The sequence below is a fragment of the Hippopotamus amphibius genome, chromosome 2, assembly GCF_030028045.1.
Source record: "Hippopotamus amphibius kiboko isolate mHipAmp2 chromosome 2, mHipAmp2.hap2, whole genome shotgun sequence".
NCBI lineage: Eukaryota > Metazoa > Chordata > Mammalia > Artiodactyla > Hippopotamidae > Hippopotamus > Hippopotamus amphibius.
This window is the reverse complement of record NC_080187.1, coordinates 173,988,186-174,006,957: the sequence shown is the minus strand read 5'-3', so window position 1 is coordinate 174,006,957 and position 18,772 is coordinate 173,988,186. Positions and strand designations below refer to the sequence as shown.

Genomic DNA, 18,772 nt, shown 5'->3' with positions numbered 1-18,772 from the left:
ATGCCGCTCTCCAGCCTGCTCTGGGTGTTCCTGGCCTTCATCTTCTCTGGTAGGGATGCTTCCAAACATGGGTACGAATGTCCAGGGTGAAAGGACTGCACACAGGCACATGGTACTGCACATAGACTTGGGGAGGAAAGAGGGTTGGAGAAAAGCAAGCATCTTATGATTTCAATGTGGTTTGTCTTTGGATCCTAAATTAGTCTAATTCCTACCCTCTTTTGTTCACTGCTTCATCTCCATTTTCCGATTTGCCCCACAGGATCCTGTGTGGCCCAGAAAGTTATTCAAGTCCAACCAGACACATCCAGCCAAGTCGGGGAGGCAGTCACCCTGAACTGTCGGTATGAAATAAGTTGGAACACAGACAACTACTACATTTATTGGTATAAGCAGCTTCCCAGCGGTGAGATGACTTTCCTTATTCAACAGTTTTCTTCTGGCCAGAATGCAAGGAATGGTCGCTACTCTGTAAACTTCCAGAAAGCAGATAAATCCATCAGCCTCACAATTTCAGCCTTACAACTGGAAGATTCTGCAAAGTACTTCTGTGCTCTCTGGGACCTCACAGTGCTTGAAGTAATAGGAAAAGCTGAACAAAAACCCCAGAGCTCAATATGAGGGAGGCCCCCAAAACGCCCTTCAGGACCCAAGCTGAAATTCACACCTGCAGACTCTACAAAAGAAATTGTAGTCCTGTGGTTTCTTTATTCGTGGTCTGGATCAAAAGATTCAATTCTAAATAAAAGCTCCTTCTATGTCATTTGGAAGCAGGTGGCCAGAGTAACTTTCTTTTTATACTAATTCTCCTTTTGAATTTTTTTTATCTTAAATCAATCATACAGAACATATGAAAAGTTGTCTAAAGTTGAAAACTTGCCTGATAATTTAAAGTGACACCTAAGAGCCTCACATTACAAACCTGGTCTAGTTATCTGGAATTATCATGAAAATCATTTCCTTACTCCTTTGCTCTTAGACTTTGTGTCAGGGTACAATAAGAAGCAGACCACGAGTGATGTAGAACAAGAGATTAGTTATAAGGCTTAGAACTCAGGCAATGGCTAGAGCTGGTGGAAGAGTCTATAAAAGCTGTTATCTTTGTATCTGGTATTGAGCCTGAATTTACTGGAAGTCAACTAGAGTAACATTTGGGAAGGAAAGTTGGACATGGACAAAAGCATGGGCAAACTGTGCCATGTAAGGACATACTAGAACACATGAGGACAATGGAACTCACAAAGACACACTAAAACTTGTCTCTCACCTCCTTCAGTCTCACAGTCGTGGGTGACCTTAGGAGAAGTGGGTGTCATTTGCCATCATGCTACATGCATACCTGGCCCAAGACAAAGAAGATGAGGAGGAGATCTGGTGGGAGGTGGAGGAGTTGTGAGTCAATAATAAGATGAGCTAGCAGATCAGCAGCAACATGTGTGAGTTGCCACAGTGCCTGGAGCCCTGCACCAACCAATGCAGCATAAAAAATATGGCTACTTCATGACAACTGCCTTCTAAATCTTGCACACATCTTTTTCATGGCCAACCTTAACCCAGAACAATACAGGGAAGCAAATTCTGAGAAATAGATTTCCAGATCCTTGAGACAATACAAAGCTACAACGATAGATTCACTATTTAACTTGGCTCTTGTTAACTAGGCATCCATCAGTACTTTTTTTAACAACACAACTTTCTGATAAAGACAACAGCAAAACTATGCTTCCTACTAATATGATGCGATTATCCCTCATTCAATCAAAATCAAGCTAACCCTCTCCTGCAAAGAGTATACCAAGTTCATCTATCCATTTTTGGGTGAGGTTCTTTCCTCTTCTAGCTGAATCACACTCTGCCTTTGAACCCTGTATCTTAACTACTGAGTTACAAGATTCACTTATATTAGCACATTTTATGTTACTACATGCAGGCAAACGTGAGAGGGGAGTTAAACATGGTTAATGTATACATAAGTATATTCATATAAAAATGAAAAAAATTCATAACTATTATAGTTTTTGTTACTGCAAATGCCCACATGATTGTAGGTGGTATTTATAACTGCCTCTTCCATTACCTATTCCATAACCTATTCACGCATATCAAGCCCCTCCACTTAACTGCTGTACTTGACTTCCTATGAAACAAGCTCCTTATTCAGGAGAATACTATGTGGGAAGCCATAAATTTGAATAAGGAATTCTGCAAGTCCACCACTGCGGTTTTGAAAGAAGTTTGCAAGGCATCGAAGGCAAATCCAAGGGGCTACTTAAGTGGAAATAATTTTGCCAATTCCCAGGGGAAATTGACATAGTGTGTTCTGGGAAACATCATTAAGAATGATTCCTGACTTCTCTTCAGAAGCAGCAGCAGTCACCAAGGAAAGCATTTCTAAAGTTCTTAAAGAAAACAAGCAAATAAAACTTTCAAGTTAGCTTTTTAAAAAATCACTGCTAAGAGGGTGGAAAGTCAATGCCAGACTGGTAGACTATATCTGCAATGCGTATATCTGACAAGGGACACTAATGCAGGATATATTCAAAGGTCATAAATCAATAGGAAAAGAAAGTACTTAATAAGAATGGCAAAATCTTGGAGATCCAATTCAGCTTGTAAACATACAAAAATGACCTTGATTTTATTATTCATTAGAGAAATCAAAATAAAACCTCATCTGAGTGTTCCTTCCCTGTCTTTTCAGCACCCTGAGTGTATTAATGTAGCTAGGTGGATATGACCCTAAAAGGGTAGTGAAAAACCATGACTGTCTCCAGGAAAATAAGTGATTAAGTAAATTTTAGAGATACTTACATCACTGATCTGATGTGGGGAAAAAAAAAAAAAAAAGCAGTAACAGGCCACAAACCTGGATATTGAAGAAAAGGCAGACTGTAGGAGAAAATAAAAAGTTGATATTTATTGAGCTTACTATATGTCAGGTACTGTAGTATGCATTTCAAGTTCATTATCTAATTTAAATATCAAAATCCTGTTTGATATGTTTTATCGCTCCTATTCTTTTTAATCTTTGGGAAAAGAGATATAACTTTCTTAACTTTGAAAAATATCTCTAAATTTTCTTTCTAGCCACAGTGTAACATCTTAGAGAGCTCCTAAAGGGAAAGGTTTGGATATGGAGATGCAGTTGGCCCCAGGACAGCATGGCTGGATATCTCAGTGATGGTGACATTACTGGTTTAAACTGGAATCTAAAGGGAACTAGGAATGAGGATGCCAAACTTAGGCACAAATTGCCCCAGGATCAATGGATGAGGAAATCACCCGTTAAGCAGTTAGCAGTGCTGAATGCTTCAGCAAGATTCTAATGCAATAGTTTGCTGGGAAGAATAAGGGGCTACAGGGGAAGGTGAGATATTATTCCTTAAACACTCCAAGCATGTTTCTGGATCAAGACCTGTGCCCCCTGCCTTTGCCTTCTCTACGGTGGTGCTGTCCCCCAAATATGTACATGTGCGCCTCTGAACTTCGTTTACTTCCTTAGTCCAATATCTCCCCTTTGTGAATCCCTTATCTAAATCTTTCTATTTTCCTTCCTAGAGAAGCAGGCTGTAGCACCCTGCATGAATCAAGAACGAAGCTGAAGCACTGCCACCTGCTCAACGATTTTGTGAGGCTCACACTGGCCTCCCTGCTGCCTTCCAGGGACCATTGGTTAAATTGTGTGGAAGCCTAGTCACAATCGGAGCTGATGTTGCTGAACCAAAGTCAGTCAACTTCCCAATGCAGAAATCAGGAGAGAGAGGATTCAGGAGAACAGGCTGGTTTTTAATCTGTTGCCTGCCACATGGGAAAGTGATTGACTTCAAATGACAAGTATAATACAGGGAATGATTTTGGCTGGAGACTGTCTACATTGGACAGAAAGCTTGGGATTGTTGCACGAGGTGAGAATTTTTTTAAAATTTTATTTTGTCTATCTATCATCTATCTATCTATCTATCTATCTATCTATCTATCTATCTATCTAATCTATCGTCTATCTACCTATCTATCTATCATCTATCTATCTATTTATTTCTAAGTGAAATTGTGTCTACTAGCCTGTCCTTTCTTATAGTAGAGAAATATTCCGAGAAGTGGGAGCAAGACTCAATAACGGAAAAAAACTCGTTGTAGCAAACACTGCTTGGTATACTCGTTCCATGTTATAATATGCCGTTCAGTCTCTCAATATAGCATCCCAATGAACTGATTTCCCGTTAATTGTAAGAACATGACAGACCATGGATACCTATGTGTTGTGGGAGCACAACACAACAGCTGGGATTATACTTCTAGATCTACCACTCAGTAGTTGAGTGATCTTGGGAAAATGACTTAATTTTTATCTTCAGTTTCCTCATATCTACAACGTGGATATTGATTGTCTCTACCATGTAGGGCTCTTACGAGAAGTGAATGAGGTGATGAAAGCGAGTGCTCAGCCCAGTGCCCAGCATAAAGATACTGGCTACTTACAGAAAAGGAAATTGAACATGAAAAGGGTTCAATACCTTGCCTGGTGTTGCACAGTACGTGTCAAAGCGGAGCTCTCCCTCCATACCTTACTTAGAGCAGATGCCTTTCCTTACCCCAAGATTATCTATCTTCAATAGAGTACTGTATTGCCTTTAAAGAGCTTATCCGAATTTAAAATTATCTTTTTTAAAAAATCCATTTATTTAGTATTTTTTTCTTCTCCAACTGCACTGTAGGCCTTTCATATCTTCTTCACTGCCGCATCCTCCAGGCCTGGCAATACCTAGCACACAGGAGTCCAAAGAATGTGTATATTTAAATACACGTACAAAAGATATTATTTCTAGAGTCTATGCTATTCAAATACTGATATAAAAGATTATGCTCGACTAACTTTTGGGTTGTCTATCTAGAACGGTCAAGACTGATACCCTCCAAGGCACATGGTGTATGATTTAATTCGTGCAGTATTTCTAGGAGTCAACTGGCTTGGCCTCTTTCAGGTAAAGTGGGTCATTATAGATGACAGGATTCTACCCCACTAGCTGCAGGAATGCCATGGTTGTTGGAAGCACGCCCTGTTTGTTCTGGACACAGACCCTCCAATATGCAGGTCAATTTTTCAATGAAATCAGTATTTTCATCAAAAACAAGTTCCACAGCAAGTGAGGTTTCTGAATGATGTGGTGATGCCCTCACTCTTGTATTCATCAAGTGGTCTGAGTGCTGTGAGCTGGAGAAGAAAAAAAAGGAACTTGATTTGTAGTGGCTTCTGTTTCTCTAGCAGTTCATCCCTAACCTCAGCCTGTGCCTTCTCAATTAGGAGACATTATGAGGTTTTTCAGGATTTCCTTTATTAACCATAGTTGCATCTGTTTTCTTGGGAAGGAAAGTCAGAGAGGTTAGCCATCGAGACACCTTCCAATCCAGTTCTACTTTTGGGAACATGATTTAAACTCTGTTTGAGTAGTTGGAAGTCACTGTTGCCTGATTTTAGCAACAACCGTACACTATTTCCGTTGTTTATTTCTGTTCACTAGAAAGAAGGTTTTGTAGTTAATTTACATTACCAGTTTCCTAGATATAGATTTAGATTCTGAACAATCTAAATTAATGCTATATTGTACTACTAAATTTTCCCTGGACATATCTTTTTTTTCGAACTGTGTTTTGAGCTCGCAGGGAACAGAGAATGTTATTTTCATAATTTTTAGATCTCCCAGGGAAGTTGTGGGCACAAAATCACTGTTTAAATAAATATGCACATATTTAATCAAACTAACATTATTCCTGGGCTGTGACACAGGTAAGATAGAACATACTTCGTAGTTACTTGTAAACAACTCTATTTGAGGTATAATGCACATTCCACAAGATTCATCCATTTTGAATTTACAGTTCAATGATTTTTGGTAAATTAGCTGAGTTAAGAAACCATTACCATAATCCAATTTTAAATATTTTTATCACTACAAAAAGATCCTTCATGCCCAATCACATTAATTGCTATTCCTGTGCCTGGCCCCAGGCACCACTGATCTATTTTATATCTGTGTGGGTTCCTTTTCTGAACAACTCATATAAATAAAATCATTCAAAATGTGATCTCTTGTGTCTGGTTTCTTTCCCTTAATATAAAGTTTTAGAAATTCATTTATGTTGGAGTATATATTAATATTCAGTTCTATTTATTGCACTATTAATAGTGGTCCATTGATGCATATACCATTTTTGTTCATCCATTGAACAGCTGCTGAACATTTAGGTTGTTCCCAATATTTGGCTATTAGAGAGAAACCCTAAAAGTAGACGTCTATTATTTTTAGAACGTATCTCCTCTAACATTTAAAACATTTACTGAGCATCACAAATGTACGTGGCATGACGGATTCCAAACACAATAGACTCCATACCAGATAGATATGTGTTCTAATTCTCACTACGCCACTTACAGATGTTTGACCTCAAGTTAAATACTTAATCTATTTTGGCTTTAGTTTTCTTGTTTGTAATCTGGGAATAATGTAACTATATTGCATGACTTTTGTATGAGAATAATGGACATGAGGCAAAAGATAGATTAGCACATGGCAGGTGTGCACATTAATAACTTGGGGAATTTGAAAGTTTTAAAGGGGCTTTCCTGGTAGCACAGTGGTTAAGAATCTGCCTGCCAATGCAGGGGACACGGGTTCGATCCTTGGTCCAGAAAGATCCCGCATGCCGAGGAGCGACTAAGTCCATTGCCGCAACTACTCGGCCTGACTTCTAGAGCCCGCGAGCCGCAACTAATGAGTCCAAGTTCCGCAACTACTGAAGCCCTCATGCCTAGAGCCCATGTTCCACAACAAGAGAAGCCACCACAATGAGAAGCCCATGCACCACAACAGAAGAGTAGCCCCCGCTCTCTGCAACTACAGAAAGCCCGCGTGCAGCAACAAAGACCCAGCGAAGCCAATAAAAATAAATAAATAAATTTATTTAAAAAAGAAAGAAAAAATGTGGACCAGTATTCTCAGATTCTTTGGGTTCTCAAACGGATCTGAAATTGAAAATAGCCTGTTAAATTTTGATTATTCGTAGAGATACAGTCATGACCTTTTAAATAGCTCCCCCCACCTTTTCTTTAGAGTTCCCACATGGAACGAGAAGAATGAGTGAAATATAAAAATCGCACTGAACAAGAAAAGCTTATACTCTCTGTTTACATAGGGCCCCAGCATGAGCAACCAGCCACCTGCTCTTGTGCTGTGTGAGCCCAAGGCTCTCATTGCCACCTTGTCTTCTGTGTCAGGAAAGGAGCACTAGGACCACATGTGAGAAGAAGTTTGGGGAAATAGGCAGATGTTCCAGGTCCAGCTGTTAGAGGCAATCAGAAATCAGAGAGAGGAAAAGCACGTTTTATTCTTGTCAATTTCTCACACGTCCTCAACAGGATTCTCTTCATGGGGCTTCAGTGTCACTGTGTTTTGCTGCACAACAAACCACCTGAAATTCAGAGGCTTAAAAGAGCTACCGTTTTATTATCTTATGATACCTCTGCTCCACGTGATGACTGGGGGCTCGACTGCACTGGAACCCCTCAACTTGCTCACTCATGTGTCTGGACCTTAGTGGGGTTGCCTGGAAGCCGGGGCTCCGCGGGAACCTGAGGGGGCGGGCTCATCTCTCACTCCACTCATTCTCAGGAGTGGCCGTGGCCCCTGTGTGTGCTCTCTCTTCATGGTCTCAGGGAACCTGTGCATCTTACTGATGCCTCAGGGCTTCCAAAATCACAAAAGTGTAGGCTGCTAAGGAGTCTTCATGTTTAGTCTCAGAACTGCCACGATGTTAACTTCTGCTCGTCGATTTTTTGCAGTGAGTCAGGGATCACTGGGGGCAACTTTGGCCACTAGTTTCCACATGAAATGATCGAATAAACACATTGCCTATGACAGACGGGTACCAGAGTCTAATGAAACAAACACCTTCAATAATCATCAAGGTCGTGTCAGTTTACGTCTCAAACAGCACCCACATCCATTTCCTCATTTCTGTACTCTTTGCTACTCTTTTGTTTCAGCAATTCAGCACCTCGCACTTGAGTGCTGGAGGGCCTCCTAAGTATCTTCCTGCCTCTGCTCTCAACTCCTTGACTCTAACTTCTAAGGAACACTAGAGTTACCATAAAACATACATACAATCAGATCACTTCCTGCTCATCTTTGGGTAATGAGGAACCATTAGAAGTTGTAAACATCAAATTCTATAGTAAGAAATACAAGCAAATATACACTTTCCCCTAACTTACTTCTATTTTCATCATTCCCCCTTTCCCATCACATACTCCAGATATACATCAGCCACTTTAAAATCCTAACCCTTTATGCACATATCAAGCTCTTTCCTAAATCCAAGCCTTTGTGGATGCTGTCCTCTTTGGCCAGAATGAAATTTTCCCATGTACTTGTGAAAATGCACACAAGTCCCATCATCCTTCATGGCCCAGTTCAGGAAGCATTATTTCTTTCTTATCTGAAATCTCATAGGATACTACTTATAACATCTTATTGTAAATATTCTTGGATCTGGTCTCCTCTCATAATGGTTTTGACAGGAAAATTTGGGACTGAGGGCGATCTTCTATTTGTATATTCAATGGAATCATTTCCTACTAGGCATGCAGAGATTCCTTTTCGTCCATACACCAAAGCAAGGCCAGGCCCCCTTCTCTTCATTTAGCAAATTTCTACTTCATACCACAAGACCCAGAGATAGGCTACAGCAAATACCATGGTGTGATTTGGGAAAGGACCACCTTCTCCAGCACATGACTTTTATATCTCAGGTTACATTCCCCTGCGTAAACTGCAGCCGGGCTCTTGACCTGCATGAAGATCACCAAACCTTCAAAGCATCCCCAGGGGCTGCTCCTGACTCCTTGCTCTTTCGGGGTGGGGGAGGAGCCTCCACTAACATAGCAGTGCTAGATTTGTCTTCATTCTGGGGTCCAAATCCAACATGCACGAGAAGGAAAAGTTATCCCAGTGGGGTGCATTTCATAAACCTTTGTTAACTCACGGGATTTTCATTTTCCAGCACATCCCAAACCTGCTTGTCTTTCTGTTCCATATTATGCGGTAATTCAGACTCACTGTGATTCTGAAAGAAGTGTTGAGATTTCTGTCATTGATACATTTCCATGGCAATACTTCAAAAAAAAATTAAAGACTCTGTACTGGGTTGAAGGGCGGCCTCCCAAAAGATGTGTCCACATCCTAATCACAGAAACTGTGAATGTGAGCTATTTGGATAAAGAGCCTTTGCAAAAGGAAATAAGTTAAGGGTAGCAAGATAAGGTCATCCTGGAGTATCCAGGTAGGGCCTAAATCCAGTGACAAGTGTCCTTTTAAGAGACACACAGGGGAGAAGGCCTTGTGAGGTCTTCTCTTTGGAGGTAGAGATTGGAATTATGCAGTCACATGCGAAGGAACAGCTGCAACCACCAGGAGCTAGAAGAGGCAAGGAAGGATTCTCTCCTAGAATATTCAGAAGCAGTTTGTTCATGCTGACACCTTGTTTTCAGACCTCTGGCTCCAGACTGTAAGGGAACCAGTGTTTGTCTTTTGGAGCCATCAAATTTGTGATAGTTTGTTACGGCAGAACTAGGACACTAATACAGTTTTCCCAAAGTAACCTTTCTAAATAGGTACAAGCAACTCCTGATTGTTTCCATTCGTGGAAGGGAACTTTTAAATTGGTCTTTGGCATATTTTGAGTTCAAACTCTCAAGCACGCAAATGCACCCATTTATTTATTATTCAACAAATACTTTAGTATCTACTATTTATCAGGTATTCAAATAGTTTCTGGGAACATGGTAATGTCAGTATACCAATATCTCAAGTGCATACCACATATCTGGGACTTTAATTGTGATACAAAACAGGCAAAATTCCTTGTTTTCATAGGCCTTATATTCTAGAGAATCACTGTTCAATGGAACTGAGATGGTGGAAATGTTCCGTGTCTGAACTGTCCAGTAGCCCCTGCTCACATGTGGATACTGAGCACTTGTTATGTGGCTAGTATAATTGAGAAACTAAAATTTTAATTGCATTTAATTTTAATTAATTTTAATTTAAGTAGCCTCATGTGGCTACTAGCTACTATACAAGACAGCTCAGCTCTTGAAAGTGATACAGTACACACCCTCAGCATCATGAGGCCAGTCTGCACAGTTAACAGGTCATTACAATACAGGCTGATGAAGCTCGCAGCGCTCCTTGCTGCCGAGCGCCGGCCCGCTGAGGCGGCGCCCTCGGTTCCCGGCCCGGAGACGGTCGGGGCCGCCGAATCTGTGGCCCCAGAGCGGAGGCGGCGGCGGGAAAGATGAAGAACGAAATTGCTGCCGTAGTCTTCTTTTTCACAAGGCTAGTTCGCAAACATGATAAGTTGAAAAAAGAAGCAGTCGAGAGGTTTGCTGAGAAATTGACTTTAATACTTCAAGAAAAATATAAAAATCACTGGTATCCCGAAAAGCCATCAAAAGGACAAGCCTACAGATGCATTCGTGTCAATAAGTTTCAGAGAGTTGATCCTGATGTCCTGAAAGCCTGTGAGAACAGCTGCATCTTATACAGTGACCTGGGCCTGCCAAAGGAACTCACTCTATGGGTGGACCCATGTGAGGTGTGCTGTCGGTATGGAGAGAAAAACAATGCATTCATTGTAGCCAGCTTTGAAAATGAGGATGAAAACAAGGATGAGATTTCCAAGAAAGTTACCAGGGCCCTTGATAAGGTTACCTCTGATTATCATTCAGGATCCTCTTCTTCAGATGAAGAAGCAAGTAAGGAAGTAGAAGTGAAACCCAATTCAGTGGCTGCGACCCCCAGCCCCATGTACCAGATTTCAGAACTGATATTCCCGCCTCTTCCAGTGTGGCATCCTTTGCCCAGAAAAAAGCCAGGAATGTACCGAGGGAATGGTCATCAAAGTCACTACCCTCCTCCTGTTCCATTTGGTTATCCAAATCAGGGAAGGAAGAATAAACCATATCGCCCAATTCCAGTAACATGGGTACCTCCTCCTGGAATGCATTGTGACCGGAATCACTGGATTAATCCTCACATGTTAGCACCTCACTAGCTGCTTTTGATTCTGTTGGTGTCATGTTGAGAGAAGGTAGAATAAGCCTGACTACATATTAAAAGTTCATACTCAAAAGTAGTAAAGTTAGATGGGCTAAACTATCAAACTTATTTTTATAGAGAAGTTATTGAGAATAATCTTTCTTAAATATATATATATGCACTTTAGATATATTGATATAGTTTGAGAAACTTTATTAAAGTTAGTCAAGTGCCTGAGTTTTTAATATTGGACTTGAGTATTTATATATTGTGCATCAACTCTGTTGGATATGAGAACACTGTAGGAGTGGACGATCTGTTCTGGCACCTTTGAGCATTTACTTTATGGAGAGTATGTAAGTTATTTATACACAAGGAAATCTATTTTATGTCATTGTTTAGAAGAACTGCGTGAAATCATGTAGTTGCAAATAAAAAGTAGTCTGAGGCATGACAGTGTGTGCTTCTGTTCTGTGTATAAAAAAGAAAGCAAAGGGGATAGCTCACTTTGATATGTTTAGATATTTAGCAAAGAAAAAACTGTAACAATTTTAATGTTTCTTTAAAAAATTAACTTTTATTTACTTTACCTTTCCCAAAGGCTATAAATATCAAAAGATTCATATAAGAACTCTAAAATTTGTTAGTAGCAGATAATTGAAAATGTGAATATAATGAAACATCTTTCAACCAGTAGAGTCACTATAGGTAGAATTTTCCCAACCAAGGATTTGGCCTGTACAAATTTTGATATGACATCAGACTTATGTGCCCTAGTGCCATGGCATAAAGCAGAAATGTTCTTATAGCTGCGTTGATCTCTGTGCCTTGTGCTTTTTTTCAACATGTTAAAGTCTTTATTAGAGGTCTAAAATAAAGCCAAATAGTACAGTACTTCAGATTCTTCAGTAGTCCTTCATATTTATACCACTGTAATGCCATCAGTCTTGTAAGCGTGCTTGAACTACAAAAAGAGAAAAAAAGCTATAAGATATTGGGGTTTTTCCCAAAGGTAAATTTTTAAAAACTAAGATCATTATGTTTTCTCATTGCCCACATCTTTAAATTTCTAGTCTTAAATTATTTGACTTACCAGAAAAATCACAACTTGCTAATAAATCATTGGATGTCCTTGGCTGTTCCAGATAAAAAAAAAAAAAAAAAAAAAAAAAAAAACAATACAGGCTGATAAGCGCTATGACAAGTGAGAAATCCTGTGGAGCCATACAAATGTACTCTATCCAAGAGTTTGGCTTAAGGAAGTCTTCTTAGAGAGATTCATATCTGATAGATAAGACTTTTTGTCAAATTATACTGATTTTTAAAAAAATCCCTGGAATGTGGTAAAATAACATGGTGGGACAGTAAATATGAGCTCTAAATTGGATAATTTACAACCAGGATAATCTGCATGACAGCAGAAGAAGAAGGTACTTTTTATTCTTCCATTTTGAGATCTTAGGTTGTCTAACAATAAATTATGATTCTTTTCCACTTTTTAAAAAAATGTCTGTGACCTAATATGTTCCATTAGCACACGCAGAGACACATACTGTATGATTCTGACGAAACTGGAAATGACAAATGAAACATTTTATTTCCTTCTGATGCCCTAGTTTTAAATCACAGAATCCACTTTAAAAGGCAAATTGTTCCTCCCTGAACAATATTAGCATAAGCAAACTCTTTCTTTTCAAGCCTTGGCAAACATATATACCACTTGAATTAGAGAGTGTTCTGTAAACATTTGATTATAAAATCAGCAATTTTTGATCTAGTCATGGGGGGAAACATCTGCAAACACAGATATCCGCCCCCTTTCTGAAAATGGGTGAGTAAATAGTGGTAAGTCTGATTGGCTGCATCAAATTGCAGTCACTCCTTTCCCCTTTCTTTCCAAAAGGCAGTGGAGACTGCATTTCTGTGGGTTTGGAAGAAGCCTGTACAAGGGGAACCCTTTAGGAGCAGTCAGATTCAGCAGTTCTTTCTGAAGAGAGAGAAGAGGGGAGATGCTACCAGCAGCACCCGTGTTGGTCTTATGCAGGCAAATATCACCTGAGTCTGGGATTTCCCTGACTGCTTCCAGAGAATTCAGCTCAGTGGGATATTATCTGTAATCGGCTGCAGGAATGAGATTTTCTGATTGAGAGTAAAGATGTTGAGAAAAACACAGAAACTAAAAAGTGGTAAGATAGAGGGAGTTGGGGAGGGAGACATGGAAAGAAGGAGCAAAATATGTACGCAAGACGACTGAGAGAGACCATTGTAGCTGAGAGAATACACATCTAATCAGACTTTCTCTGATACTTCTCACTGTTTTTCTGAACAGAAGTGAATGGACAACAGATAAGGCAAATTCCTCAGTTCTTGCTTCTACATGAAGGAGAAGACTTACCATATACTGTCATTCCTGAAGCACTTTAAGCAGCTTACAGTGGTATAAGCAGAGGCCTGGGGAAGTCCTGTCCTCTTGATGGCGTTAGCTAAGGGTGGAGAAGTGAAGGAGAAGCAAAGACTGACAGCTCGGTTTGGAGAGACTAGACAGCACAGCTCCCTGCACATCACGGCCGCCCAGACTGCAGATATAGGAACGTGCTTCTGCACAGGGGCACAGTGGATTCATTTGGGACAATTTACATCTTAACATATGGAGTCTTGGGTCCTGTCTAATTTATTAAAGTTAAATTTTTTTTTTGTAGAAGACTTGCATACCTTGTATTAAATTAATTCCCAGGTATTTAATAAATGACATTTTAATTTCATTTGATAAAGCTTTGCGCTAGTATCTGGAAGTAAAATTGATTTTTGTGTTTAGTAACTGTATTAATACACCTGTTAGTTTGAGTTCTTGTAGTTTGTCTCTAGACTCCTTTGCATTTTCTACATATACAAATGTATCACCCAAGAATAAAAATGGTTTACTTCTCCCTTTTCAAACTTAATACATCTTATTTCTGTTTCCTGATTTGAAGCCAGGCCCTCCAGTAGGACAGTGAATAGAAGTAATGATAGTCTGTCTTGTCCACAGCTCTATAGGGAATATTGTTGACTCGTGATATTTTCATTGATTCCCTTTATTAGAGTCAGGAATCTCTCTTCCATGTCTGGATTGTTGAGAGTATTCATTATGCAGAGGTGTTGGCCTTTCATCAAATTCTCCCGATTTTCTGAATGTAAGGTATGCACATTAACTTGGTTTTCTGATAACCTCACCTCACATGCTCTTAGAGATATAATCCTCTAACATTAAAAATTCTGAAAAGAGCCAATAGACTAGCAAACTTATTTTTAGATTCTCTATGGTCGCATAAAGTATTTTTTGTTTTTCAATATTATTTAAAATGACACTTTTGTAGTGGTTTCTACCATCTTCTAAACAATAAAGACAGAGAAACCAAAACCAAAAAATTTGTAAATTACTTTTCTTTCACTTTTTGCTAATATAATAAAATAATGCATTCATATCTACTTCAAATAATTTTTAGTTGTTCTTATATTTTCAGTTGTAGTGCTTGTTGGATTATCTCGTGTGTATGTGTGTGTGTGTGTGTGTGTGTGTGTGTGATTTGCCACAGAACAGGCTCCCAATGAATATTTATGATTATTTGTTAAATGAATGAAGCATGATTACCATGATATTTATGGATATTGTCAGTCTAATTTTCCTCCATCCTAGGCATGGCATGTTTGTTGTTGAATTCTGTCCATGATTATAACCCTCTGCTTATCCTATTGGAGTCTTTTGTTTAACATGCCTTCCATAAAATTGGAAGATTATTTGTAGAATAATTTAAAGAGTTGCTCAGCATAATGTTTTTCACTAAATTTACAAATAATGATTCATCTACGAATTTAGGAAACAGATAATTCTTGAATGCCTGGTCTCTACCAGCCACTCTTATACACATTGAATTATATGGGCTTTTGAAGTAAACTTTAAATATGGGAAGGTTAGAGAGAAAAGGAAAATTAAAAGAAAAGCCAACAACACAGAGTCATACAGCTGAAATAAAGCAATCAAAAATAATTAGAACCTTCTGTGGAGTATTATGGGACTAAGAAAACAAAGGTGAGTGCAGAGGTATTATAACTGAGATATTTACCTTCAAACTGAGGCGTCTTTGAAAAGGTTGCTGGCTGACTTTTGGTCTGGGTTTAGCTCTGCAGGTCATTTATTTAGCCACAAGAGGGGGCTGCTTCACCTGAAAACAGCATTCCTTTCTGGGAGAAGGGAAGGAAAGATGATGTTTTCTACTGATGTTCCACAGAAAAAGGAAAAATGACATATTTTCATTCTTTTTAGACAACTTGTGCTTTATACACCCTTGTTGAGTGTGTGTGGTCAAGGATTCAGGGAATCTAAGCTCTTTTCGTGTACCGCCCTAAACACTGCTTTCTCTTTCCCTCCCATGATTATCTTCTCTATTACATATACTCTTTTTTCTTTCCTCCCCTAACTTTTCTACCACCCTCCTCCCCACCTCCACCCCACCCCTGCCTTGTTTGCTTTCCCTTCTGTGTTTTCTCTCTGCTTCAGCATCCTTGGTGCACGGCACCTACAAGCATGGGCATAGAGAACATGAGGATTAAGGACCACTGTTCAAGGAGGATGAGGTGAACTCCATCTGAGACATCAGTTGCTATATCAAGAACAAATGCATTGAGAAATGTCTACCTAGATGGTGATGGATGCATGATTCCAAGGGCCTTTGCAGGAGCTCCAATCTCCAGGATGTATAGTTTTAGTCTGAAGGTTATTCATATTTCCTGTCCCCCAGATCATAACGTGGATGGGAATTTTCATCTCCTTACAATACAGAGCTCAGTTCAGTTTTCCGGGATTCAACAATGCTTTCCACAAGCTTCATGGAGTATCAGCCAATTTCTTTAAAGAACAAATGATGGAACAGTGGTTGTGCATAGACAGATCATTGTGATTGGTGTTTCTTTTCCAGAGCCAGACTTTAAACGTCACAGATGATTGGCAGTGGGCACCCTGTGAGCTGGGGATGTCTCACCTTCTTTTGGGGATGTGACTAAAACAGGGGAGGAAGATCTAGACAAGGAACTGCTCCATCATTGTTTGAGAAGGTCCTGGCAAAAACACAGAGGCAGCTGTAGTGATTGTAATTCTTTACTAGCAACGGTTACTTCTGTTCTCTGGAACTCCTTTAAGCCTAGGATCAGACACAAGACAGCTCTGAGCCCATGATCCTAGCTTGTCATTGAAGTATGAGGCTGGTGATTGGAGTGACTGTGTTTCTGACCTTGGGTAAGTGTTATGTGTCTACCAAGAGATGACTTTGATGCCAATGGACCATGAAAATTTATTTGCTCTCTACTCCTCCTCCTGTGCTTTCTTCAGCTTGCTAGGGATGGAACTGAGAACCGATCTATGCATTTGCTAGGGAGCCCAAACTTCTACACAACATGTGAAATCATAGCCATGATCCCAGAAGGGTGCTTAGCAGTATCCTGGTTGTAAGAAATCTCTGGGATTATTGAGCCAAGGCCCCATGGAAGAGAGACTATGGAGTCTCTGATTCTTGCCATGTGTCTTTGGTCTCTATTATAAACACCAATGATAGTTTTGTTGGGCATAAATAAAAACACTGAAGTAAGGGGTAGAGCTAGAGAGTTATGGGAGTGTTGTGTCCTTGATCCATAGAATTACACTGATTTGTGGTAAGGGGCTAATTTTATTTTCTTGACCCTTTAGGGACTGTGATTGATGCTAAGACCACCCAGCCTAACTCCATGGACCGTAAGCCTACTTTGTAACCACTCTACCACAGGTGGAAATGACTATACACATCGGTATCAGCAAAATCCCAATCAGAGTCCACAGTGTATCATTCACAGCTTATGAACCACTGTGACCAACAGCATGGCCTCACTGACCATAGCTCCAGACAGAAAGTCCAGCACCTTGGTCCTGCCCCAGGTTACCCTGAGAGACACCGCTGTGTGCTACTACATCCTGAGAGACGCACATTTGGACAGGTGGGGCTGCACCTGTGCAGTATCTCTCTGGTGGCAAGGTGGGGGACATGGGGGAGCAGCAGACACTGAGAGCAAATCTAGAGCCATGTAGAAGGAGAGTCAGAGAGCAATAAGAACAGAGAAAAAATGAGAAGGAAATGGTGAGAAGATGGATAAAGAAAAGAAGAAAGAGAGCACAGGAAGAAGTGCTTCATTGACTGGTGTGGCTGAGACGGATGATGAGGAGACTAAGAATCACAATTTTAATACAGCTATGAAGTGAAGAGGTATTAATGATTCGTCATGGCTCCTCCTCATGTCGATAAAGTCTTGGTCAGTGTGTGAGTCTCAATGTAAAAAGTGAGAAAATACAAATAATTCTCCTAGTTCCAAAGGCGTCTTTCATTTGGACCCACGGGCAAGTCCAGACCTTGAAATGCATGTTATTGTAGTTGTTCCACTTACCAGAAACAAATTACTCTTTCTCTGAGAAAAATCTGAAATGTTTTTTGTTGCTAGCCTAGAACATTTATATTTCTGATTTTTTTTGAAAGAAAAAAATTAAGTGAAAATTGATTTATTTTTAGTCTGTCTAGAAGTCCTGCCTCTACAAAGAGTTCTCATCATTTTCTGATATTCCCTAAGCCACATATAGATCCACCTCATCATAAAAGACTCAGACAGGACAAAAGTGAAAGCCCATGGCTGCCTCTCCTTCATTCCATCCTAGCTCCCACCGTCCTCTGAGAAAAACGATTCTGATAGTTTAAAGATGTATCATGTCAGCCCATTCAGTTCAATTATCTATATCTTTGCATATCATTTTATGCAATTACATACACACATATACGCATGTGTACACATACAATTTGCCATGCAAATTAGATTTATTTGAATTTTTTCCACCTTTCTTTTTGATTTTTAGTTAATAAAGTGTCGCGGAGGTTTTTCTACAGTAGGAAAAGGCAGGGAGGTCCACTTCATTCTTTATGATGCCTATTTAGTACTTTGAAACATTCCACCATTAAATTAATTACTTTCCCATTAATGAATATTTCTTTCTATGACTACTGTCATAAAGAGTCTTGTCTTATACTTCTTTATAGATTCACTTTTGTATATTTGTGGAAGTGTCTATTATAATGGGATTTCTGAACCTGGAATTGCTGTGTCCAAAACAAGGTGCATTTAAAATTTTTTGGAGACAATGACAACTTGCCCTCCATATAGTGTAGACAATTCTACTTCAACCAGTAGGGAGTAAGAAGGTCCATTTTCCACCCTCTACAAACTTGGAATTACCAGTAGTTTTCATTTTAACAATCCAACCGTACACTATCTATAGACATTTCCCTGATCCTAGTACTTTTGAGCAAATTTTTCTCTATGTATTGGCAATCTGTCATTTGGTCTTGGTCATATGCTTATTCTTAACTTTTAACCATTTTTCTATTAGGTTTTTTTTTCTTTTTCTTTCTCTTTGTGGGAATTATTTGTATGCCTTAGAGGACATTTTAGTTTTATATTTGTATGTTTTCTTCTAACATATCTTTTATTTTATTTTAGTGGAATATTTTTTTAAAATTAATTTTTTTTGGAGCATAGTTGTTTTACAATGTTGTGTTAATTTCTACTGTGCAGCAAAGTGAATCAGCTATATGTACACATATATCCCCTCTTTTTTTGGATTTCCTTCT

At 39.4% G+C, this 18,772-nt stretch overlaps 1 protein-coding gene and 1 gene segment (V, D, J or C); both read left to right on the top strand.

Annotated features, from left to right (window-relative positions):
- Positions 1-621, top strand: LOC130844617 (T cell receptor delta variable 1-like). The segment is given in 2 exon segments: positions 1-49; positions 263-621. Coding segments are annotated over 2 exon segments (408 nt in total).
- A 9,612-nt stretch (positions 622-10,233) lies between these two features.
- LOC130845576 (protein BTG3) lies at positions 10,234-11,526 on the top strand. The gene has a single exon (XM_057723022.1). The coding sequence runs from the start codon at positions 10,351-10,353 to the stop codon at positions 11,107-11,109; it is 759 nt and encodes a 252-aa protein (XP_057579005.1). The 5' UTR covers positions 10,234-10,350; the 3' UTR covers positions 11,110-11,526.
- Positions 11,527-18,772: the final 7,246 nt, after the last annotated feature.

Bases quoted from the DNA above. Each gene is read 5' to 3' on its own strand.
- LOC130845576 (XM_057723022.1), top strand. From the start codon at position 10,351: ATGAAGAACGAAATTGCTGCCGTAGTCTTCTTTTTCACAAGGCTAGTT.